The sequence below is a fragment of the Trachinotus anak genome, unplaced genomic scaffold (assembly GCF_046630095.1).
Source record: "Trachinotus anak isolate AG129_WGS33_773 ecotype Australia unplaced genomic scaffold, CSIRO_AGI_Tana_v1 ptg000002l, whole genome shotgun sequence".
Classification (NCBI taxonomy): Eukaryota; Metazoa; Chordata; class Actinopteri; order Carangiformes; family Carangidae; genus Trachinotus; species Trachinotus anak.
In genome coordinates this window covers 22,827,715-22,855,223 of record NW_027273853.1, presented here as the reverse complement: position 1 = coordinate 22,855,223, position 27,509 = coordinate 22,827,715, and the positions used below count along the sequence as shown (strand labels likewise).

Sequence of the window (27,509 nt, the reverse complement as noted above, 5' to 3'; positions counted from 1 at the left end):
TCTGCTTCTGTGGTGCTCTTTAAGGTTATCCTGCTGCTGTCAGAAAAAGCCATTTCATTTCAATGAGAAGTTAAAATGAAATTTGTAGAAAAGAAAAAAAGAAAAGACAATAACATTATGATTGAAGATTGACTAAGATGAACAAACTTGGTATTTTAATGCAACAAACAATAGACAAGTCCTAAAAGCTGTGTTTAAGTGGTTTTCCGTGGATAATTGCTCGGTTTTCATAAGAAGAACTTATTTCAGCTTTACCTTCCCTCCTTCCTTCATCGGATTTTGTACATAAGGAGAAATAGTGAGAAATAAATAAATGTTTATAATGAGACCCAATGTGTTTTCTGTGGTGAGCAGTAGTATTTGCAGAGACTTAATCATACCTTTAATCCTCTTTACTTAGGCCAGAGTAGGCTATACTTTTCTTCTGAGAATGCTAGGGGCTTAATATTGCGTGGGTTATCAGTAAGTGTTGCATACAGTGGGTAGGGTAGGTATATTGTGGAATATTTAAAATGCACTTACAGTTAATAGGAGACATGTTTGCCACATGACTGTAAATTTGGCCTGTGCACAATAAAAAAAAAAAAAAGCGCTACTTTTTTATTGCGACTCTGGTGACGCTCCGCTTGCTCAGTCATGTAGCCAACTGTCAGCTTGGAGGTATAAAATGATGTTTAGTTGTACTGACACATGCTGTGTAATTGCAAATCATCAGCCTCTGACAGCGTGAGTAAGGGAGGGGAGGGGGGGCTGTGAGGGAGAGAGAGAGAGAGAGAGAGAGAGAGAGGAGGGACAGAGATAAAGAGGGGATGCTGATATGTTAATGGCAGAGTATCAAGGCTGATGTGTGGCTCCCCTCTGCTAAAGCATCTGCTGCACCCAACACTGGAGTTACACATGTACACACGGGCACGCACGCACGTGCACACGCACAGACATCACAGGCGGCTTGAGAGAGCTGAAGGAGCCTCCTGCCACTGAATACAGCAGGCCGGTGCCTCTTTTCTGTTGCAAATCTCTTTTTAAAAGGGAGAGAGCTGAAAAGCATCATTTGCCACCGATGACAGTGAATTGATTAAAGCTGCTTTGGTTGGCAGTTGGGTGGCGTCAACACTTAGAGACAACAGGGGAAATAAAAACAGGGGCTGAGGTGAAGTGGCCAGAAACACATTTATGATAAATTTGTTATTGTAAAATTCAGTTTCACTTTGTTTTTCGACAGTGTTGTTAACCCACTTGTTTTAAAGCTAAGCCTGGGCACGGTGCACACACACACACACACACACACACACACATATACACTGGATCAGCAGATGATGGCACTCATCCCTATGATCAAAGCCACTTGTGTAATACCAAGAGCGGTGGTCTTTTTCTGCAGTCAGATAGGTTCACATGATTCCCCTGTCATCTTCACTACTGCTGCTAATCACACCACTGCTGCAGTTCACTGGAGGTAATCCACCGTTCCCTAATGGCGGGAAGAGATGCAGGAAAGGGAGACGAATAAGAGAAGGAGAGATACAGGGGAGATTAAGTCAGCTGCAAAAGAGGGATGAGATAGGAAGAGCAGAAAAGGGGAAAAAGGGTAGGAACTAGGAAGACAAAGTCATGCTGTTAGTCTACACGGAAAAATCCTCTGAGGGACTGGGGGAAAAGACAGCAGAAGAGTGAGAGGAAGAAGAAAAAAAAGCATGAAAATGAAATGACTGTAGATTATTAGAGGTTATCTTTGGTTTGCTGTCAAGCCAAGGGAAAGGAAATGAGAAAAGGAGGTAGAGAAGAGTAGAGAAATAATGGTACACAGGCCGTAGTCATATCCCTGTAAGTCAAAAAACAGCAAAGAAAGAAATAAATTAAAGAGTTCTCATTGGCCGTCTCCAGAAATCTGAAAAATGGAGAGAATGTGGACGAATGGCTTTCTTTATTTTAGTTTTTCACACATTTCTTTGCTTATTTGACCATAAACATTACAGCGACCCAAAGCATAAGTGGGTGAGGGATGAGCTGTATGTTTAACAAGTGATTAAGAAAAGTACTGTGTTGGTGGAAATGCTGGATAATGTGGAAGACAGAAGTAAATATGATGCATCATCGTTCAGTGTGCTTAAACATCACAACAACTTCAAATCTCCTTTTTGAGTGCAGTCAGTGTGCAGCCTGAGCTGTGTGTGAGTGGCAGCTACGTTATAGCTAAGAATACAGACACAAATGCGAATCTGAATTGACCTACAGCTCTACCCTCTTTGGTATTAACGTTTACATATTTTCAGACTCTAGTGGATCTCCATTAAGACACCGACATTGATTTACAGATGTAGGTTATACTGTGTGCAGGACAGGAAGTGTTATAATGGGAAATCAGGAAGGTTTGATTTCATCTCCACCAGCTCTTCCTTTACTCTGTGAATAACAGGGGTTGATTGTGAGACTGTGGGATGATGTAGCACTTAAGGAGCTGAGCCGGTGTATTCACCTGTGTCACAGCTGTTCACCTTTCAGCACTCGTGGGAAATTGAATATGGATTTTTAAAGGTCTGAACCTGTATGCATTTATAACAACCATTGTGTCATTTTGTGCCAGTATTTAAGACACTTTATATAAGTTTGTCCATGTTATGCAATAATGTAAGACGTTCATTTGTCAGTATTCTCTGATTTGGATGCATACACAAATGACACAGTTAACACACCCACACACAGAAAACTGGACATGTGAGCATCGTTTTAGTCAAATCTCACAGTTTGACTTGTCAGAAATGGTATGGTGTGTGTGTGTGTGTGTGTGTGTGTGCGTGTGTGTGTGTGTGTGTACAGAGCCTTTAAGTATTTTATTTTTTTGCTATATTCTATATAAGTTTCATAGATCGATTAATAAAAATTTTAAAAAATTGTCAGATTGATTGACAATGAAGGTAATTGGAATATTTGTTGTCACTAAAAACAACTAAAGCAATACTAATAGATTCTTCAAATTCCCTACACTCCCCTTGTGTGTTTGGTTTTGTGAGATATTTCAAAACCCACTGTCTTTTGCTTACAATTTGCTTAATTGATGTAAAATACATGTCACTAACTTGCCCTCTATAAATATGGCTTGTGCTTTTATTTCTGTGTCTGTGCTGCGAGGAAATAATCCTCATTATGGTTTAACTAAGACCAGAACCAATAATCAACCCAGGAGATGTGATCGATGTCAATATTTGATCTGGACTTGATTTCAGTGTGTTATTTGTCTTAACTCCATCCTCATATACGGCAGCGGCTAATCTCTGATCAGACCTGTTCTGCTGAAGTTTCACATCTTTATTTAACTGAAGCACACAGACACACACACACACACAGACGAGAAATTCAGAATGCTGAAATTAATATATTGCCAATCATTTATTAAAAGAAAATATCTAAATGTGTAGTGATGGTGTTTAATTTTCTAACGCAATAAGCCTTTTGCTTTCAGCGAAGAGGTGAAATATGTGAATTAAGTGGAAAGAATGAGACGTTCTAATATTTATCTCTATCTCTAACTGAGCCCAGTGGATGTGGATGCACCATAATTTAAATTCTCATTTTTCAAATCAAAGTAGAAATTGAACTGTAATTTGTTTGAGTGTTAGTCCTCTCAAAACAGATGTAGTGTTAGTTTCCTTTTCAGCCTGATGCAGATCGTTGATCGTTTTGTGTGTGTGTGTGTGTGTGTGTGTGTGTGTGTATTCTGCACGGGCACGGTGCCAGTTCCTCCTGGTTGCAGGACAGCACTTATCAAGTATTTTCTTTAGAGCTGGAGGTTCAGATCAAATAAGCTGAACCAAATTGCCTGTGTGTGTGTGAGACAGTGCAACTGCTTCTCTGACATTTACCTGAGACCCTCTACAAGACAAACACACACATGCAGCCTATGCTTATGTGACTGTAACATCATCCTGTAATGTGATCTGTTGCTCGTTGTGACTCTTATTCTGTGTAACTCTAGTCGACTGTAGCCAGGGATCCAGGCTTTGAAGAGCTGCACTTCACTGTTTTGTTCTGGTCTACATGCAAGAAGTTGTTACCACCCTGTTTTTTTAGAATTAGGATGGAGGCTAATGAGAATACCAGCCGACTGCACTCACGAAACCTTTGAGCTCCATCTGAATCAGCTGGCAGACCACAAACAGTTTTTCGGTCTCGCTTGGTTTGCTCCACTTGGACTCCAGCAGGAGGGCGGCACTGGCATTTTACCATCCGTGTTTCCTTTGCATGCATTTCAAGGTTTTGTTTCTTTTGTTGTTTATCCTTAAGATGATCACCTGACCTGACCCATTTTCACATAAATGGGAAAGGAAGAGGATGACAACAGTAGTCTACAGAAAAAAACTGCAGTGGAATAAGGCTGTTTCTGTTTCGGCTTAAAGTAGCATTCACACACACGAAGGTCAGTTGAGGAGTGCTACTGGTGCTTGAATCTGAGAAAACTCTGCTTGGGCTTGGAGACTTCAAATCAGTTTAAAACTGGGGCTTGAGTTGGAAAGATGTGGGCCTTGACTTGGCAGGGGAGATCAAAGGAAATAATGCTTCATTATTGGAAATGTGTGTGATCAAGTTCTTTTTTCTTTTTTTAGGTTTACCCAAATTACAATTTCTCTGCCTTTTTTTTTCTTATTTTTTAGCCATATTATGACAGGGACAGTCACAGAGAGACAGGTAAGTTAGGGATGAGATTGAGATGGGTTGACATGCAGCAAAGGGCCCGAGTCAGATTCAAACCCAGGCTTCTGTGGTGTGGACCGGGCCTAATGCGCTCTCCCAGGTGAGCCACCGGGCGCCCCTTTCGACCACTCCTTTGTCAAACTGTGAATCGCCCAACTTCACAGAAATGCAGTACTAAACTTCTGGCCTAGCTATTTAAATTTCTGTGGAAAGATGACATGTGGGTTAAAAGCCTGGCTGAAATTTGATTAAGAAGCAGAATCAGAAGTTCAGGAAAGGTCTATAGATTCTATAGCAAAAATTTTGTTGACACTTAGTATGCACATAGTATGCTGAATAGGCAGATCTCACTGATATAATAACAACTTGTGTTAACTGTACAGATGAAAGAATTACCCCCACCCCCCACCACTGTGATGTAAAATATCACCAGCAAAAATACAAGTATAAGGTATAAAGCAAACCCTTTTAGACCCTTTTAGACCCAAAACAGCCCTTTTACACTGTTAAATTATGAACTCAATTACACGTAAAAAAGCATTGTTTAGAGTGTGTAAGTAATAAATTACATGCACAGTTACTTTATTAAACTATATTGATCCTGGTTACATTTGATAGCATTCTTGCATAAGTTTTTTTTTTCCATTTTGCGGACTCATTCAGTCATCTAGATCCAACCTTTGGGTAGTACAAGTATTACACAAGCCGTTACCGCTCAGTATAGTTGTTAAAATGAGTTAAATATTGAACTATGAATTCTGGGTGACCATCAGATGTTATATCTAGACACTAAAATTGATGAAATGGATGAAACATGCCTTTAAAATTAGGCAGAGTAGATCAATGAAGATGCTCAGATAGAGTTACTCAAGTTAAGAACCAGTATTCTTAAAATTATTAAAGTCAAATGCTTTTGACCTGACATCAATACTTCACAGCAATAAAAATAACCACTGGATGACATTACTATTTGCTTTCTTGGTATTTGGTTAAGATTTTAATTAGACCTGCAGGACTTCAACTGTCTCATTCAAAAACAATGTTTGGTTTTCATCATGAAGTTTACTCATAACAAACGGTTTCATGGTGCACAACATACATGCATGTGAGTGCACGCAAACCTTTGAACTGCCTCAACAGCACATATGGCTGTTCCTCCCATGATGCTTTGCTGTGTCATCCCATCAGGTTCAACACATGGCAGACAGAGTCCACTATCTAGTTGTTCACTTCATTACTCACAGTGGCTCCCATTGGGGTTTTTTTCAGTTCCCAGCTGTTCTGATTGGTTATTCCCAGCTGTCACACAGAGTTGTGTTTGTCTTTAATGTGTATGTAACAAGTGGTGTTGACATGTTGTTTTTATAGCACTGGCTTGCTGACACTGGTCTTTGAGCTCTCTCCTGGTTTCTACGCCCGAGGCCATGTCAGGGCTTCAAAATGCACTGGAAAATAAATGTGCATCTGCTTTGGAAAGACAAGACAGTGTGTCCTCTGCACAGCTGTATTTCCCATACCAGGTGTTGCTCAGAAAGAAATGGTAGTTTATTTTCTTTCCTTTTATAGGTCAAGAGTTAAGAGGAAGAATGCATTTAAAAAGCTGACTTTAATTTAGTATTGATATGTCTTAAATTTCTAATCAGTCTGTCCTCCTATGGTTCATTCCGGAAGTTGTAAAAACTAAAAAACTGAACACTCACTGTAAATAATGAAGGTCTAGAGAAGAGGGAGGACAAAGGTTTTTGTCTTTGATTATTTTAAAAATACTGCATGCCTGAGGTTTTGCATGGGTATACCTCTGCACCATCTCCAAGAGTCATAGACATTGATTGATAATGATGTGTTTTATTGACTCTTGTGTTGTATATGTGTTCTTTGGAGGCTGTTTCTGGAAGCAGAGCATGGAAAATCATGAAAAGACAATCATTATGCATCATTAATTGTAGTGACTATCCTGACCAGCAATTAGCCACTTGGCTGGGTGCGGGAGAAGACCCTGTTTTTGGCATGCTTCAGTGAGTGGATGTTCTGGCAGTATTCACTGTTGGGTGAAGTTCCTGTTTGATCAGTTTGATTTACAGCAGATTACTTTTGAAGTGAAGTGTGGTGGGATGATGGCTAGCTTGGCTTTCTGGTATGTCTGGATTGTGACCGGTAAAAACCGTGACATATCCCCGTCACTCATGCATCATTAGCCGGCCTATTGCACCTGTGCCGCATATCAACTCCTGCCACATTAAACTGCCACCTCAGGTAAATTCGATGTTATATACTCAAACTAAATCTGTGCAAATCTTTGGCACCAAGTTGACTTTGTTGAACTTTGCTGACCAGTAGAACATCGTCTTGACAATGCTGACTGTTGAGGGAACAAAGCTGGCAATAGAGGAAGTTATTGTAGCTTATTAGCTAGGAGTAGAATAAAATCTGTCTCTGTCAATGACATTATGACTTATCAGTTTGGTGTGAAGCATCTCACATCGCCTCACATGTCGTTGAACATAATTGTGCTTTGTACATTTAGCTCAGTGTCAAGTTACAGGAATTCTGAGTGATGAGGTTGTAGCCTAATAATATATAATATAGGGTTGCCAAACACATGGTTTAAAATATTATTAGGAGGAAGAACAGGTCAGAGAACTTATTGTGTTTTGCCTGACAAACCCGCTCGCACTACGGCTGTACAGTGCTCTGTATCTGTGTGTGAATGTGTGTGACAAGGCCATGCAGCACCGACTCGTCAAAAGTCTTTTTACTATGGTCATCCCACACTCACACAAACACAAACACACACACACACATACATACACATACTTTTTATGTAGCTACTTTTATGTTGATGTGTTTTTATGGGACATTGCACTGACTTCCATTCATTGTGGACAACCAAACCCAAACCTCAACCAGGACCTCAGAACTTATGTTTTGCCTCATTAGGACCAGGCTTTGGTCCCCACGAAGACTACCGGTCCTGACAGGGTAAGTGTATATACCAGAAAAGGTCCAAGAGAAGTTAGAAAAATGCATTACACACACACACACACACACACACACACACACACACACACACACACACACACACACTGTGATCTAACTAGTGATCCTTTCTTGGTGAGCAAGTTTGCTGAGGTGGAAGAGCTAATTATAGTCCTGGAAATGTTTGTGTATAAATCAACCATGTCGTTGGCTTCATCAAATCATTTGCCATTGTTGTGTAGAAACCAGGTAAGACCCTGTGCGGACGCTCGCATGAAGCACAAAGTTTGAGTCCACATGGATTATCAGCATGCCCACTGCACGAGGCAGACGTGTAAACTGGATGCTTGTTTCGTGAACCGTATGTTGCCCTTCATTCCCCGTCATTGGTCGTACTCTTGCTCACATTGTTTTTTGACTTGTTCATGTTGTTCAGCCAAACACAAAGAACAAAGCAGAGCTTCTTCTTGCTGTCAGGAAGTCACCATTATGTTTCCTACTGTGCATGTGTGGAACGTGTCCGTGTATATGTATCCCTGATTGTTGTATGAACAGGACTGGGTATGTAAGTCCATGTATGTCTGGCGGCAAGTGGAACTGCCAAGATGACCAAGTGGTAGAAAATATTAGAACACAATATTTCAAAACCAAACTGAGAGAGAGAGAGAGAAAGGCAGAGAGAGAGAGAGAGGGAGGCAGAAAGAGGGGGAGAGAGAGGAGGTAGATTTTCTGGCTGAACTAAAGAACAGCACAGGGAACATCCTCGTCTTAAATGTCAGTGGTCCTGTCGCATTGATGTCAATTGGTGAAGAATCTGGTGTTTCCTGTTGGCTTGGTGCTGCTCACACACACACACACACACACACACACATACACACACACACACACACACACACACACACACACACAGGTTTGTACAGCTATGCTTGTTTGAACATTGCAATGGCTTCCATTGTAGTACAGCCTAACCCAAACCATAACCTTAACCATAACCATAACAAATTCATGCCTAACTCCAGCCTTAACCTCATTTCACACCTCACCTCTAACCTTAACCAGGACCTCAGAAGTGAGTTTTGCCTTGTTAGGAGCAGGCTTTGGTCCCAATGAGGACTACTGGTCCTGACAAGGTCGGTGTTTATACACAGTTGTATTTACCCTGTGTGACAGGAGGGCCTTAGGGGCTTAGGTCTGGCCTCTAGCTGGTGACACTAATCCAAACAGGCTAAGTGAAATGAGGAGGAACAGCAAACTCACACACACCCCTTTGTGAGTGTGTGTCTTTGTGTGTATGTGTGTGTCTCTTACTTTTGTGTCGTCTATGTTAATGTTTAACCCTTCCTCTCAACTGTCCAGGTTCACATGCATTTTGGCATTTCCTGTTCTTACCGGCCTATCCCAAAAAATGGACCTGTGTTAAGGCTTCAGTGATGCTTGAATTTCAAATGCTGCAGGTTTCCCAACTTTGCAAAATAATGACAGCTTTCCATCAATGTTTAACAGGTTAGACTCACTTCATGTTTAACATGTTGAAACCCCTGAGTCGCCGCTCTTGTCATGACTTATCACCAGTGAGTGAAAGGTGAGTTCTGGTCTTTGAAGGCAGCATTTTGCTGAGCCTGATACTATTGCGTAACTGTACATAGTTTTTTTTTTTTTTTTTTTTTGAGGAGTTGATGTAGTCATTTGCATACGTAATGTATGCACATCCAAATGTCTTGGCTAGAGTCTGTATATATGTGAACACGCTGGAATAATGTGTCCAGCCTTCTGTTCCTGTCGGGCAAGTCAGAAAACAAACTGCAGATGGAACGTTTTCTCCTCATAGATCACTGCTGTTACTGGTCCACTGCCTCACATCCCTAATATTTCCCCTTGTGTTATAATCAGGAATGCAGTGATGGGTGAACCCACCTGTGTATTTGCAAGAAAACGTAAAAAAAAAAAAAAACATGGAAATTCTTACTGTATCATATTTTTGTAAGTTGTATTTTAAAAGAAAAGGATAAGAAAAAGACACAAATAATACATGTTCATAGTGTCATAGGTTATATTATTTAGTAGGACAGTGCAGTTACAGTCTTGTCTACATTTTAAACAAACAGAAATTCCTGTGCATGATGTGTCACATTCTCAACGAAATAATGAAATAATGAAAATGAGTAAAAGACCTGATACTGTCTTCTGTTGAGTGCTAGATTAGGTGTTACACAAAGACTAGCATCTGTATTATCTGTTCTTATATAATTTTACTTCTTCACATGTTGCAGTTTGTGTTGTAGGGGATCGCTCAACATAAAATCAGTTAACAACAAGTCTGATAATGGATTCATTGTTTAAGTTATTAAAGGTCCCATATTGTATGAAGTGAGATGTTTGATTATAAAGCAGGTTTAGGTTCTATATTAATACTGTGAAAAGTATCAAAGCCTCAGTCCACAGAGAAATGCACACAGCCTGTATTCAGAAACTAAGCCTTAAAACAAGCCGTCAGGACTTCTGTACCTTTGTGATGTCACAACAAAACAGTCATCACTCTCAGCCACGCCCCAAACCCAGCTCATCCGGATCCGCAATCCAGCCTTGAAGGATCTGGTTTCTCTGCTATATTTTTATTCAAAACAGAACAGAGGCTCTTCTGATTGGCTGACTGTGAGAGCTCCAGAGAGAAGTCTGAGAGAGGAGATGTAAAACTACATCCAGATGGTTTTTCTTACTTAAAACCACAAATATATATTATGATGGATATCAACACTTCAAATAAAACACAGGAAAAGTGTTAAATATGAGACCTTTAAATAAAAATGTCAAACACACTCTGGTTGTAGCCTCTCATTACTAAGGATTTACTGCTTGCCTCTCTGTTTAATGTCATTGTAAATGAATATCTTGGTTGTGGACTGTTGCAGTCAAGCGGTCACCTTGGACTCTGGGATCCTGTAATTGACATTTTTCACTGTTGACTGATTTTTTACCCTATAAACAAAACACTTAATCAGGCCCTGCATGAAAAAGCTCACCCACCCACCCAACCCCCCCTACGGCTGCTGCATTGGCCAATCAGTGCTCACTCCTGGTAGATTACTGTGTACAATATTTCTGCTGCTTTATCTTTTCTTTCATTATCTTTAGCAGAGATGAATGGTGGCTGACATTGGCGAAATTAATGTGAAATGAGTGTGTTTCACTGACATACAGCCCAGCTGTGTGTGTATATGTGTCTCCATCCTCCTCTGATTACAGTAAGTCAGTTTGATGATTAGTAATAAGTAATATGCTTATGTTAATAGTCCAGCGGCTAAGTGTCATACATCAATCCGCTTAGTGTCAGCTCATATCAGCTCTGCTGTTTGCCTTTGTTGGAGGAGCCCTGCCTTGTGGGTGAAATCGACGACTTTATAGCTTATCTCTGGCTTCCTTTGGCTCTGTTTTCTGCCCCTGTATATACTTTTTTTTTTCTTACAGTACATTTAGTTGCATCATGTTTTAATATTTTGATGCTGGTAATCATAATAACTCAGACCCAACGTCTAAAAAAGTGAGCTAAATGCTATCTAGCTTTTGTCCGCACAAAAATCTACACCTAGGTCTTTCGCAGGTTTAATCTGTCGATCTTTGCTGTTAGTGCCCCCTGGCAAGTTGTTACAATGGTGATTACCATACTCAAGCTGCTCTGCAACTAACATGACAAAAATGTGGTAGTACTGGACACCTGCCAGGTGTCAGTGTGTGCACACAGCAACAATAGTAGCTCTGTAATCTCTCCTTCAGGCTTCAAGTTAAAATGTGTGTATTCAACCATCCATTGAGGGGAGTAATTTGTTTCATAAGTCTGAAAGCTGCTTCACTGTAATTAATAACCATGTGAAATGAACAACTGGTCCTCTGTCAAGTCACTTTAAATGAGATCTCAAATCCCCAGGAATCATTAAAGGCTACAGCTGAGGTTTTCTCACACACAAGATTGAGCTCCTGACAGCAGGATTAAGTCAAGCACAACAAAACTCCCAGGACAAAAGTATACCAATTGGCTGAGACATTTTTTTGGGAAAGTTTTAGCATAAGAATATTTTGAAAGTGCATGTACTTGGTAAAGAGTACATTACTATGCATGCTGTGGTATGACATGACTCCTCTGACTTGCTTGTTGTTTCTCTACCCTTTCTGTGACTCTTGTCGGTGGCACGCTAGTTCAGACGTGGAGGACCCGATTCACTGTGTGCTCAGTGCACAGCAGCACAGTCTAGTCATTTGCAAAGGCTGAAGGATATGCAAACAAAATCATATTGCAATTATTTTGACAGATATTGCAATTGCGATTTGAGTCACAATTAATGGTCTTTTTTATGTTTTTGCAAAAAAAAAAATGTTTTTGCTGAGATCTGTACCAAACAAACTGGAGTTGATTTATAGGCCGGGGCATCTCTAAAGCTGCACAAAGCTTCATTTATGGTCTTTTGTGACACATTTTATCAAATAATATTATTAAACTTACTATACACATTATAATAAATGACATGAAGCTGATGACAACTGCGTGACCTTTTAAATGAAATTAAAAAAAAAAAAAAAAAAAAAAGATTTGAAGTACTGTTTGAATGCTCACATTGCTGTTTGTTACCCTCCTGATGATCATTGACTCGGGGTCATGTGTTGTTTTGTGTTATGGTTCATTACCCTTACTCTGAGGGCAAAATGGATTACAGCAGAAATGAAGTCAGAAGTCAATTGGACAGACTAGAGTATAACACAGAACACAGTCAGCTGGAAAAAAAATCTGATAACATGAAGAGAGAGACGAAAACAGACGTATTTCCTTGAGACAGCTGAATCACATGTACTTGAGCAGGGACTAAATAGGACAATAAAGAGCAGAGCAGTTCAACACGGAGTAGTACGGTGCTCGGAGTCACATTCAACTATATATTCCTGCACTCCCAGCAGCTATGCATCAGCCACGGTTCACAGATCGCACACTACCCACAGTCATACACGAGAAAAGATAATCTAACCAGTGTACAAGCCCAAAGACTAAGCTCTAAGATGATACTTTTTATAGCTTTTTCCTCTATTCTCCTGTGTTTGTGAGTGTGGGACTGGTAGTGAGTCCTAGGAGAAAGTAACCCCACTGATAGAGGAATAATCTTACTAAATAAAAAATAAAGTTATGCTTCTTACAATCTGGACAAAGCAGATTCAGCAGTTTGTCTGTGCAGTCATTCCAACAGAGGCTGACGTGTGTGTAAACACAACTGTGGATACAAGGTTTTACGTGTCCCTTCAAAGATATCCAGGTAGTAGAGCCTTAAATCATTTTGGGTGGATGCTTTTGTCCAAAGCATTTTGCTTTAACACAAGTGTGTGCTTGTTTAGCCAGCTGACTCCAGTGGAAATGAAAACATAAATTGTGGTGGCTTGCTTGACTTACTGTATAAATCTGTATGCAGAATCACTGTCATGTGGGTGACAGAGTGATTCTCAGTTTTCATGCTACCACAATTGGCCACCTCATCTGCTAACACAGCGTAACCTCACACTGTCACGCTGATACTAAAAAAGCCAAATTAGTATTTTAGACCTATTACATCAATAACTAGCTGCAAAGAAAAAGATGCCTGAGAACTTTCCGCAGCCTAACTTTGTCTTTGTAGTTTGTGTTTTGGACCATTAATATATTTTAAAGGTCCCACATTTTACAATTTTCTGTCGTTTTATTTGAAGTGTTGATATCCATAAGAAGATATATTTGTGGTTTTAAGAACCAAAAACCATCTCAGTGTAGTTTTACCTCTCTCTCAGGCTTCTATCTGTAGCTCTAGTAACAACAGGTCAGTGAGCCAATCAGAGGAGAGCCTCTAATTTTGTTTGCTTGCTTAATGCTGAACTATATTATTTCAGTTTCCCGCATTATTGCTGGGTCTTTGCAGTGCTCCCTTTTGTGCCAATCTTCTGCTGCCCTTAGTCACTTTTATTTTGAAATCTGCTAAATGTATCTGGTTCACTACTATTGTTTTGATAAGAGAGCCAAAATGGTGCAGGTCCGTGCAACCCTCAGCAGAAAAAAGAATGGCCAAATCAGTAAGGAGTTTGTCATGAAAAGAGGAAAAATTGCAGATGGACATTGCATTAAATCCCAATAGTTGCCAGTAGTTTCTCAGCTTGCTGATGAGAAGCTCAGCAGCAGCAGCAGCAGCAACAGTGTAAAGCAGTAATGAAGAGCAGAGATCGCAGATAGTAACGTATGGAGGCCTTGTGACGGTCTTGATGGTGCCTGCTGTCAGCTGTGAGCAGTTTAGCACATAAACATTTCTCTATTTCTTCTATCATTATTTCTCTCTGTCATACAGGGACTACTGTGTTGTTGAGTTGTACAGAGACTAGAGGGCACAGGATGAGTGAGGCTGTGGTGAAGCAGCAGACACACTCGCTGCCCACACACACGGGCCGCACACGGAAAAGATCTCTTGATATAATTGTGTGCATAAGGACACCCACCAGATGTTTTATCATATCAGGAATAATAGGGCTGGATAAGCATGCTGCGTGTTGAAACACTGGCTGACTGAATCATTCCAACATCTGAGTTTAAATTGGAAATTACTGTATATTGTGTTTTGGTGAAAGCTGAAACATTATCAGTGTTTGTTTTTCTGTCTGGATGGCAGATATTGAAACCTGAATCCTGCAGTTTCTCACCAACCGAGGGGAAAGTGCTGATTTGTGAAATGTGCCTGGATCGCAGGTGGATTTGAGGACCTTTAGTTTGCAGCTTATCCTGCTCAAACAGAGGGCAGTAGGTGTTTGCATAGGGTGTTCGTATGCAGTATGTGTGTAGAACGGTGTGCGGAAAGATGCTAATCCATTGTATGGTGTTGTCAGCAAACTGCTTTGTCAAATAGGAAAAACCTATCATCAAGTAATCATAGGATGACAGCTCCAAATGGTTGGTTTCGGATTGAGCCTACTCCATTTTTTAAATTCTTGAAATTCTTGTGGCATTTGACTTTCTCAACCTTCAGCACTATGTAGAAGTCAACAAGTCCTCCAACCTGAGTGGCCTTAGAGTCCATGTTGTCCTTACTCTCTCATGACAGCGTACTGGATCATGGTTACAATAATAATCATGTGGAGTATACTGACAGCATCCTACCGGACCTTTGTTGGCATGGTTACAATAATAAACACAGTTGAGTGTATGCAGTGGTCACAGTTTGGTTATGGTTAGACACAAAAACTACTTGGTTAGGTTTAGGGAAAGATCATAGTTTGTGTTCAACATGGAATAAATTAAAAGAAAGACACTATGAAATCAATAATAATATTAATTATATATGCAAAATATGTAAATGACCAAACAATTTGTGAAATACTCCCTTTGATTTTAAACTGAACTAATAATATAATTATTATAATAATTATGAAATGTTATTTTCATGATAGAATTTCATTGGATATAATGTTTAGTTTGTTATAGACAAGCTTCACAAGCAATTTCAAAATGCCCTGTTTCAAAAGTATGTTTTTATTTCATTAAGGCATTTTTTCCAGTAGCCTGTTTCATCTCAAGTTTTATTTGATAACATCACGTGACAGTGGTGTTGTGTCCGCCCCTCACCATAGTACCATCTTCCCTTTTGACTGAGGAGAGAGAGTTGTCAACACTGAGGCGAGTCGTGTTAGACAAACTAGTTTTTCTGGAGTGTGTCACTCTTCCTGGGAAAAGGTGTGTCTGTTTTTACCACAACCAGGCCATGAACGAGAAGTCAAGGAACACAGACAGTGTGACTTAAGATCAGGAGGTCGTGATTGTGTCACACTCAACAACATACTGATGCAATATTACATTAGAAATAAACTCTCAAGTGCTCACTGATTCTTGTTATTCTTTCATTCCGTGAGAGAGTTGCAAAATACACTTTCATTGCGTAACATATAGTTGAAAAAACTTTTTTGAAAAGCTGTCTTAAGCAGAAGATAAGAAAAGAACATTTTTATGTTTGTGTTGCAAACGTGGTGGCACAGTTTTTATTCTCGCCCAAGATATTTTATGGCTAAAGAAAATGTCATTATAGTAAAAGTGAAAGTTGCTCGTGGAACAGTGTCATCATGTGGCATTTCTGTACCAAGAAATAATCCAAAATCACAAGGAGACACACACACAAACACACCCACAGACACACCCATACCATTCATTCTCTCTCTTTCTCTCTCTCATGCTGCCTTTCCCCCAAACACACACACACACACACACTATGAAACCCATTTGCACAGATTGTGCAATAAGGGAGACAGTGAACAGGATTGTTGCTTGTTACAGTTTGACTTGTCAGCTCTGTGCCGGAGCAGCACAATAATCTCTATATCAGCACCTTTGCATATATGCAGTGTGAAAGTGGAACACACAACAACAAGTCATATAAAACCCCACTATTTCCTCCCTTACACACACACACACTATCTTTCTCAAAAATGCACACACACACACAGACAGAGGCTTTGTTCTGCTGAGGTCACAGTGCTGTTGAACAGAGTCACTCTGTCGTGTGTCTGAATGGTGCTGTCACCCTTTGTCCCAACAAGACTAATATAGAGCCGTTTATTATTATTAACACTAAAATGACCGAACACACACATTTGTGTCAGTACGCACACATGCATCATGGGGACGGACACATGCTTCGTGAGAATGTAATGACAGCATGTTACTGTAACAGCACTGCAGATTGTCGGTGTCAGCTGTCATGATGGCTGTGAAAGTTAGTGCTAATGTAGATGAGCATTAGGCTGCTCTGTGGGGGGGCTTATTCTCTCAAGGCGTCAGTCGATTACATTGCTGTCGTTCCCTGTGATTTCTGCATGTTGATGTCTGTTTGTGTGTAAGTCATCATGACAGCCGAACAGAGAGCCTTGAGGGAGAGATGACAGAGAGGGCATGAGTGCCAGGCAAAGGCGGGATGACAGCAGGGAGGACGGGCAGAGCAGAAAGCAGGAAACAAGGTAGATGGAGGGGCAGCCAGAGGTGGCGACGATGGGCTCAAAGTCAGCCCTGCTTCAAGAAATAAAAAGTGCTTGTTTGTGAGTGTGTGTTTTCTGTCTGTTGTCCCCATTGGCTATATGTGCACTTCATGCAGCAGTTTTTTCCAAGTGTGCATGTATGGTTTTAAATGTATACAGAATAAAAAAATAGAGTAAAATAAGTTTCAGTGAGAACATTCTCAAGACTTAGCAAGAAGCCTGATTTGGTGCAAAAATCTAAATTTTCAAATCACTGAACTATTGGACCTCTGCTGGTGACCAGGAGTAATTGCAACACCCCGAGCCCAGTTCTGTTGGAGGTTTCTTCCTGTTAAAAGGGAGTTTTTCCTCCCCCCTGTCGCCAAGCGCTTGCTTGTTGTGGGAACTGTTGGGTTTTTTCTCTGTAACAATGTAAGGTCTTGACCTTACCCTGTAAAGTGCCTTGAGATAATGTATATTATGATTTGGCGCTATACACGCACTTCATACAGCTGCAGACGTGAGCCTTTGGCTATGGTTAGCGGAAGGCGAAACTATTAGCAACATTCAACATAGCTGCTCATAGCCTGGTTTTATGGGTAAATCTACCTGCCCTACACAACGACCACTAGAACTCATCTAGATATAACAGGACAATGAAGTTAGCAGCCTGTTACCTGTCCAGGAGAAGTTCAGCAGATTCTCTAAATCTCACGCACCTGCATTTGTAGAACAGCCAATCAGAATGCTCTCTATCTCTGAAAAGATCTGTGATTGGACAAAGTCTCCTGTCACGACCCAAATGAGGTGACTCTGGAATTTTTGTCCACTGACACCGAAAAAATTAGTGCCGGCTTAAAGTAATCGCTGATAACTGATCAATTACAGTATCATCACTCTCTCAAATGTTTTATAGTCTTTTTTTGCCTGGAACAATAACAAACAAAATATATTTCCTTTTTAATGCGACTGCCTGCTCCAAAAAGTGATTATTCTCATTGTTGTGTCTTCTTGTTCTGAAAAAATACGAAAGAGAATTAAAGTCAAGGCTTAATTCTAGAGGTTTACACATGTGTTTGTGGTTTTGTCTTTGTATTAGATTTTCAAAGCCCATAGGAAGTTGCCAAGCAAATGAGACACATTATCCTTATTTGATTAGAGTTGGTTCAAGCATCTACACATCCACAGCTGCTTTATTGTTTCTTTATGGAGGGTAGGAGGGGAAAAGATTGCTCAATAAACTTGCAAAAATGTGCATTTTTTTGTAATACAAGCTGTTTTCATGCTTCCCAGAAGCAGAAGTGAAATCTTTGTAAATATTTGTTTAAACTGTCACTGTTTGCAGACTAGATTGTATATCAACTGATAACATACAGTACATTTCTGACAAACCCAATTTTTTTTTTTTCGTTTTCTACAGCACATCAGAAAAGTTGAGATCTGATGCTTCCTGCCATCACCATGGAAACGGAGGCCAGTCACATGCTGGAGGCGGCCCTGGAGCAGATGGATGACATCATTGCAGGTAAGCGCTACCAAGTCAGTGGGTGACATCCCAAATTCCCTGAACTGCATCCTTATTTCCTTCACATGTGTCTTCTCCTTGCATCTTTGCCCCTCCCACCGAAGATACAGGGATGGATGCAAGGAAAAGATGGGAGGAAACACGTTTTTAGAGAAATTTGATGTCCTTTCCTCTGAACTGTCATTTGTTTCTGATGATGGCGGCACAGCTGGAACGGCTGTCATTCTGCCTTAACAGACTTAATGCAGTGATTTGGTATTGCCCATTTATGCACCGTCCACAGTTTTCATATGTTTGCCAGAAATTAATAAAAACTAGATTTAGATAACAGAATCTAAATCAATAAAGTATAAATGACACCCATACCGCATTAGTGTACAGAAGATACACTGCTGTTGACTACACTACTCTTGATTAATGCATCATTATCTTTTATTATGCTCTGGTACTTTTCTTCTATCTGGTTTTCATTTTTTCTTATAAAGCACTTTGTAACTTAATATTATTATTATTTCCATCTTATTATGTAGATGTGTGAGCTATCACCAGAGCCACTTTGTTAACGTATTATCAGCTGTGGGAAGCTCATTTATTTCCATGGTTTCGTTTCACTTTTCTCAATGCTGACTTACTTTCCAGAGACGCTGCCTTAGTACTGCCTTAGAGTAGGGAGTCTCATACCCTGATAACTGTAGGTTAATAAGCGGTAAAACAGTCTACTTCACCTGTGACATCAGCCTCACTTTGTGAATCAATATATTTGTATGTTATATACAGTGCATGCATTGTATGTGTAACTGGAGTCATGTTTGCTGCAGCCACTTCAGCCTTGGCCAACAAGATTAACTAACAGTGGGGTAAATGTTTAATGTGGTGCACAATCATTATGTGGGAAAACAGAGCAGTGACCCTGCACACACAGAGTGGGGGGGGGGGAGGGGGGGGGGGGGGGGTCACAGAGACAGTGGATTTTTTTTATTTCTCAAAAAAAACCCACACATAACTAATGCTTAGTATGTAGCAGTACAGTTTTAAATGAAGTCTGTAATGTGGTGTTATTACATGACAGCAGAGAGAGGCTCCGTTATCCAAAGAATTATGATATTTCTACCAAGATGTAATTACGGGATTTACGAAAAATCCCATTTATTGGCTCCCTGCATCAAGGGTGTGTGTAGCGACGACTGTCCAAAGAGGAAAAGCCATTAATGGGCTAAGTGGGCTCTTAACTGCAACACATTCAGTCAACAGAAAATATCAGAGTCTCACCCTCTTTGTCGGAATCCCACTTTACTAGTGAAAATGATGCAGACTGAACAGACACTCATCAAGTGGAGAAAAAACAAGCTGACCTCACCTCATCAAGTGCTCGGAGTTTGCTGTTCCGGCTCTCAGTGACCACAAATAGAAATACATTAAAAATCCCATTTGTGATAACATCAGCCAATCACTAACAAGGAAATTAGAGCCACTTATCAACAGAGTTTTGATATGTTGGTCATATTGCGTTCCACGATGAAGGGTTTTTTTTCTGCCTGATTAAGCGTCTTGTGGGAATAGTAGTGGGAGCTTTCCATTGGTTAATGACTTTGATGCTGGTATTGTTGATGTAACTGTGCAGCCATTTACTGATGGCAGGAGAGCAGTGACTGCAAGACTTTGTCCCACTTCTCTCCTTTAACCCCCCCCCAATTTTGGAGTGGCCTTCAGAAAACGTGGAACAGGACAGATCAGAAGAAGACAGTGGAATGAAAATTACATATTCAATTAGGCCTTGTTCCACAATTAAATCTTTGAGAATGCTTCTGAGACCAGTGGGTATTTGCGAGTAGAGTAGTTGTTAAAAAAAACAAAACAAAAAATGCAAGGAATTACATGCAGGTGGCACCACTGCAGTGAAACATAATCCACACAGCTGTGTCCTAGTGCGCTGCCTTACTGCACATTTTGAGCAGGTTTTACATTTTTCATATCTCAATGCACACTAGATTTCTGAGGCCAATAATCAACATAGTTATCTAAAAATAATAAGAATTTAAAAAAAAACATTAGCTTTATACCAATATTTATTTTCTTTCAAACACATGTAAGACAAGAAGTCTGTGGTCTTTTTTTAAAAAACCAACTGTAATTATAACACTAGGATGATAAATACTAATTTTCTAACACAAAAAAGAAAACAAAAAAAAAGAAAACAATTAGGATGGAAATGTAACATTATATTGTCCAATATTTATTTTCTCTCAAACACATGTAACTCGAATTAACATCCTTTTTTAAATTTGTGGTTTGAAAAGTTTATTTTTCAACTGTAACATGTCCTGCTCAGTACATCCATTGGGAGCAGTTTGGGGTTCAGCGTGTTGTCCAAGACAAGTAGTGCAGAGAGATCTGACTCTCCCCAGCTTCTCCTGTCCATGTGTCCTTGGACAATAAACCAAACCCCAAATTGCTCCCAATGATCATACCAGCATCTTGCATGGTAGCTCACTGCCATAGGTATGTGAGTGAATGTGTGTGAATGGGTGAATATGAAGCAAATAACAAAGCTCTTTGGATAAAAGTACTATGTAAATGTCATTTGTTAAGGATACCTTAAGAGAATTGTATGCAAGACATGCACACACTGACCAGGACACATTACATTTAAAATATAGAAACCACAGATTACACAAACTGTAAAATGGAGACACTGTTTATGAATGAGCTCAAACCTCAGACATTTGAGAACTGCAGTTTCTATCCACTTTGGCTGATTTATTGGTTGGACACAATAGTTTGAAGTATGTAGTGTGTTAACATTGGAAAACATAGGCATACACTATTTACCACAATGCAATACACAAAAGAAATAGAGGAGCCTCTCATGGCTGCCAAAAATGTAAGTAAATTGCAAATAGTTTTGACACAGCCTCAGAAATTAATATTAAATCTTTTGGAAAAAAAACTTTAGTTGGTGGTGTTGCTCCAAAATCACACTTTGACTGATATCTAATGATATTTCTTTTTAGTACACAACAGTAGTGAAAATATGTGGTAATACATTAATTGCAAGAACAGTGAACTATTAAGATAAGCATAGGGAACAGAAACAGATGAACCAACAAGGAACTGGTGACAATGGCAGGTTTAAATACAGACTTGAGTGATAAGGGAACTGGGATCAGGTGTGTGAGTGGGCATGGAAGCACAGGTGCAAACGTGGAACAGGTGAGCGGGTGGAATTGTTGACAGGGAAGAAAGTCCAAGGACATCTGGTGGACGGATGGAGAATAGCAGATCTGTGGGAGATGAAAGGGAGAACATCGCTCAGGAGAAGTGAGCAGGTGCTAGAGAGACCGACTGTCTGTGACAACTTATGATATTAGTACACTGGATGGAAACACACAGCTCTCACTGCAGGCTTTTTTCTATGGTCGATATGACCACAGGTTGCACGAGTGAAACGAACAACATCAACTGAGAGTCAGTAAATGATCTGATGACTGATTAAAGTCTGCAGCAGTTCCAGCACAGTGTTCTGTAACTGATCTTGACCTTTGACCTCCCCGTGGAGCAACTTGTAAAGTGATGACCGTATTACCGTTTTAGACCTGTCCCAGAGGCAGTGCAGCAGTTAGTGTCTGGACTGAGATGACAGTGCGTGAATAGATTTTTCCTCTGTTCGCTCTGGCTTTAATAAACTAAAGCCTGGATGGGTTCATGGGTTCATGTTCTGTTTCTTTCTCTGTTCATATTGTGCTCATATCTCCTCAACCAGCCTAAAGTCATTTGATTATATAATGTGGTGTAAATGCAGCAGCCTCTGTAGGGGCTATCTTAGTATCATGTTTAATGCCCTCACCCTAACCCACCCTTTGATACTCAGAGTCTCCAAATGTCCCCACAGATGCACTGAATACTACTAAAATATGTCTAAGAATTACTGCAAATCCATTATTCAATGATTTATGTATAACAAAAGACAGAGAAGCCATACCTCGATAAATAGCCATATAATATTCTTTAACCAAGCTTTACAATGATAACCTGTGGATTAAAAGTCTTATTCCTTCCTCTTGCCCACATTCACAAGCATGAATAAATACTCAAGCAGATATTATTCAATCAAGCATTGTTTTCATAATGCTCTGTTTATTAATTTTGGTCTTAATGTAGTGTATGCAGGCAGTGTAATGTGTAGCCGCTTTTTTGAGACATTTAAGTGCATCCAGATGTGTGTGTGTGTGTGTGTGTGTGTGTGTGTGTGTGTGTGTGTGAGCACCAGGGAAATGATCCAGGTGACACATGGACATTTTCGAAATATTCAGGGGGATGTATGGCTCTTATTAAACTCTGTTGTTCCTGGCATGCAGAGCTCTATTTGAGGGCTTCTCGCAAATGTGCTGGTAATACACCTAATAGATTAGTTTTGTATTTCACTCACATTTCAGTTTTGAGTAATAGCATTAATAATCTTTGCTTCTCCTCTCCTCTGTTACACCTCTCCAGGTTCGAAGGCAGCAGCGGTGGAGTTCTCCAACAGCATGTACGACCTGGGATCTCCCATAAGCACCGGTCCTCTGCAGGTCGTCCAGTTAGCCGAGGACCTCAAACTTGCCTTGGAGCTCCAACCCAACCAGGAGCAGAGAGACAACCTGAGAGCACAGTTACAAACAGAGACAGCACAGGCGCTCATAGACTGGCTACAGAGTGGAACCGTGAGTACTAGTGGGATTTATTTGACATTTTGTGTCATTTAAGATATGTTTTCTGCAGCCACATCACCTTATTTATCTGTTTCATATCAAGCTATATGTGTTTTTGAGCAGTAAAAAAAAGACTTTGATTCCAGTTTATAAGTTTTTTTTTCAGCATGGTGGGTTATCTTTGCTTTTTGCCATTTGTTAACCATCTTTGGTGTTTGCTTCCATTGAAAAGAGGAGAAGAAGAAATGAAAAATGAGTGTCAGTCTAGACTGTAGGTTCTGCTCAGTTCATTTTGTTATCCTTGGCTCTCTGAGCATCAGGAAATGCTGACTGGTTTTCTTATTCCCACAAAGCATTATGTTTTGATGTTACAGATTACGTTCTCACAGTCAGTGAACCACATTTCTCTTGAAAAATGATCACTACTTGTCAAAACAACCCCTGTGCCAAAATACTAGCAAACTCACTATAGATAGTCTCTCCTAACTTACTTGGCAAACTAGGCAGGGCTGCACATTAAATCCCTTGTTCTTTGCAGTAGCGATGGAGAGTGCTGAATCACACATTCTCCTTTTCACATCATATTTCATTTATACAGTATAGGCTATATCATGATCTTCATATTTTAATCTTCTCAAATTCTGTATGTAACATACTCTTCATGAATCATTTGGTAGCTCTCCTGGGGAGGGTTGAGGTTGTGTTGTAAAAGTCTACAGCCATGCTAACAGCTTTGTGGCAATGACAATGCTAAGATACTGATATTAAGCAGGTATGTTCACCATCTTAGTTTAGCAGTAAACTTATTTAACACTTATTTAACTCAAAGTACAGTCGAGGCTGTAGTTTAGTCTCGGGGTCTGTACAAAGTTTCATAACAATCAATCCAATAGTTGTTGAGAAGTTTCAGTCTGGACCAAAGTGGTGGTCCGACTGAAGACTAACGACAAGTCCTCCAACCTGAGCATATAGATCATTTGTTGCCCTGGATTATGACCCATGTCTTTTGTCGCCATGGTAACAATAATAAAAGTGCGGTTTAAGTTGTAGAACTGTCACATTTTGGTTCTGTTTGGGCACAAAAACTATATAAGTTTGGGAGAAGATGGTGATTTGGATATACTTCCATAAGGTTAGAATACCTTCGTCGTCCTGGTTACAATAATAAACATGCAGTTAAGATCATAGATTGTGAAACCTGCTTCCTCTGCTCCTGTAATATTTACTGTGACCACTAGATGTCACCTATTGAGAAAATCTATTGGGTTGTTTTTTTCAGGAGAAGCTAAAAAGCAAAAGCAGCTAAAAACACACCTTTTAAACCCTTAAAATATACACACACAAACGTACAATTTACCTTTATTAACACACGTAAAATTTATGTTTGTGTGTCAATGGCCAGGGAGTTTCTGGAGCTGCTCATTTAAAATTTGCAGTGAAACTCACTGTCCTCAGAAATGATGCAGCTGGGTTAGAAATCACACCCTGTGCCCGGTGTAAATGTCACTACGCATTAATGTCGTGTTCACTTTTGCTCATATCAGGATAGATTGCCTGGTGACGCACACGTTATATAAGTATATTCATTGTGAAGGCGACAAATTTGTGAGAAAAGGAGTCAGATGCACAACGTGATGACTAAATGAAGCAGCTTTTTTATGTTGAAAGGTGTCTTTTGGCAGGGAATATTAATGTTTGTAGTAGACAGTGTTTTTCTTTTTGCTCTTTTTTCAAGGTCAGAGTTATTCATAACACATTAGCAAGGAGGCTCAATGTATCTGTTCATTCAGCAGTGATTAGTGCAGGAGGCTGGTTTTAGATGACCACCAGTTCAGGATCACATCAAAGATCTTCTTTATTTAATGGTTTTTTTTTCTAAAACTCTAAATCTCTCTCATATGGCTGTTCCCCATGTCACTGAAAGGCCTCTATTTCATGATGATCCAACCATCCATCCATTAGCAATGCTGTGTATCCTTACAGGGTCGCAGGGGGGCTGGAGCCAATCCCAGCTGACATTGGGGGAGGGCAGGGTACAGCCTGGACAGGTTGCCAGTCTATCTAGAACATGCAAACTCCACACAGAAAGGCCCGAAACATTCACTTAGACTCAAGGACGAACTTTTTAGGTTTTGGTTGTAAAAGGTCAAGGTCAGTGTGAACTCACAAAATACGTTTTAGACACTTTTTGTGTCGCTTGAAAAGTCTAATAAAACAGCTGAAAGATTCATAAAAAAATAATAATAATTTAGATGTTGCCTGCGTGTAAGCATGTAGTCTATAGTGGTTTCCAGTCTTCTATATATTTGAATGTAAAGTAATGCAATGAAACCTCTGAGCTATCGTCAGTGTTGTCACAGTAGAGGGACAGATACAGTCAGAGGGTCAGGCGGGGTCAGCTGAAGGGTCAGAGGGAGAGGAGGGAAATTTTGCATGTCTCTGTGAGGATGAAGTCACTGCTCATTTGGTCTGTTACAGTCTTCTTTCTTTCTTTCTTTCTTTCTTTCTTTCTTTCTGATGTAGTAAATATACAAGTTCTAAAATCCTTAGAGACAGAAAGGGAGAGGGGAATGAGTGGAGGGGGTTCGGACGTGGTCCATAAAGTTTTCCTCAGGGACATGATTACAACTCAACTATTATCAACTTCCTGTGCTGAGCTCCCTCCCTCACACCCTCTGTCTGTCCTGTGTAGCCTCTAACTTGTTTACATCCCTCAACATTTTGCATCTCTCTCTCTCTCTCCCTCTCTCTCTACCTTCCTGCACTCTCTTTCATTTCCTCTGCATACTGCAACTGACCCCCTCCCTCTGCTTTCTGACTTGAGTGTGTTTGGAAACGAGGTGCTTAGTGTAGTAGTTAGACGCCTTTTGGAAAGTGGGCTGAACTTCTCGGGACTGTTACGGTAAGGTCAAACATAAGTGAATTTCATGGACTATTTGTTCTGTATCTTACTGAAAGTGTCTGTGTTTTCTGCTGAATTCACTGACATGCAGATGTTGCTATTTGTAGATTCAGTTGCTTGAGAAAGTTTCTTGCTGTTGCTGAGTTTTGTCCTGCAGAGGCTGCTGTTTTCTGCCCAGTGTTACACACTGACTGAGACGGTTAAGGCTGAAAAGAAAAAGTGGATCTTGGATCCACTTCAGCCCCTGCATTGTTTCGACAGCAGATGTCTCACGTGCTGCACTGACCGGCCCTCCCTCCGCTGCTTTCTTTCTTTGTTTCTTACTCTGAGCTGTTGAAACTTTGATAATACCAGCTGAACATCACTTTAACCACCTGTGGTGACTTCTAGTCTTTGATATTCAGTGATTAAGGCTCATTGTTTTGGATTTTTACAAAATTAACCCCCAAAAATACCCAGATGTTTTTAAAGGAGCAGATGTGTTTATGATAACTATTCACTCTGCTATTATGTCCCCATGCATGTTTTGTATTTCCTGCTGCTCACTGTTTACAGTGAATAAAGTTCTCTGATTGTGAGTACAGCTCAAAAAATGCTCCCCAGAATGCAAGAAATGGGAATCAGGTGCTGATTATAGACCATGTGGAGTATCAAGAAGTGGTTACTCAAGCAGTTTCATTCATATAGCACCAAATCACAACAGAAGTTATCTTAAAGCACTTTTCAAATAGAGCAGGTCTAGACCATACATTGACTACAGAGACTCAACAATTCCCACCATGACCATGCACTTGGCAACAATGGCAAAGAAGAACTTCCTTTTAAGAGACAGAAACCATGTAAAGTCATGTAATGACTTTAGTTGATAGTTGACAGTAGAGAAATGATGGTAAATGAGGGGAGAGAGAAACAATGAAAGGTCTATCAGGGCACCTCATCAGTTTGGAGTTCTAAAAAGCTGAATGGAGTCCCCTTAAAAATCTGATTGAACCCTATCGCCAGACAAAAATGGCAATACTGGAAATCCCAGATTCTGTATAGTTTTTACATCCAGCACCAGTGATTTTTGCAGTTCTTGCTTCCTACAATATCCGCACAGGGCTGCTACAACTGGTTGAGGTTAGGGAAAGGTTAGGGTTAGAGGTCAGGCAACAAAATAACTTTATTATGGTTTGTTACGGCAAAGAATTTCTCTCCAGGAACAACTACCTTGTTAGTCTGGGTGATCCACAAAACCTCTCTTGTTTCTTCACTGGAAGGTAGTTCCAGTGGAAACTACATGTGGCCTGTGAATTTCAATAGCAGATGAACAAAAGCCTGGCAGATTATCAAGGCAACTCATATGTGAGCTTGGCTGCTCCCTCTCATCCTCATCCTGTCCACCTTCTCCCCCTTCCTGCTCCTCCCTGCTGACCTGGATTAAAGCCACTTGTGGTCTGCAATTAGTCTGCACCCTGCAGGCCTCTGTCCAGGGGATAATCCACTGTGAAACACACACACACACTCGCAGATACACACATGTAAACACAGGAAGCATCATGAGTGGGTTATTGGCAGGAAGCTGTGATACCCTGTGACTGCTGCTCATAGCTGCTGACTCAGAGGTGGTAATGTGTCTTTAGATGATCCCGTGTTTCAGATTTAGCTGAAGATGTTAGGATTGGAGTTTTCACAAAACTAGTCAAAGAGAATATTTTGGCTGTTTGGCTGATTTTTCATCTTTGAAGCAGACAGT

General features: G+C 40.3%; 1 protein-coding gene across 8 annotated transcripts in view; it reads left to right on the top strand.

Moving 5' to 3' along the window:
• The window catches only part of ppfibp2b (PPFIA binding protein 2b), a 78,299-nt gene that overhangs the window by 277 nt on the left and 50,513 nt on the right, over positions 1–27,509 (top strand). For all 8 annotated transcript variants that reach the window (XR_011694644.1, XM_071506456.1, XM_071506463.1 and 5 more), the window contains exons 2-3: positions 18,080–18,184; positions 22,676–22,884. Coding sequence is in view for 7 of the 8 variants with exons in the window: in XM_071506456.1 (XP_071362557.1) it covers positions 18,103–18,184; positions 22,676–22,884 (291 nt within the window). In the remaining variant the exon portion in view is untranslated. The remainder of the gene's footprint in view (positions 1–18,079; positions 18,185–22,675; positions 22,885–27,509) is intronic.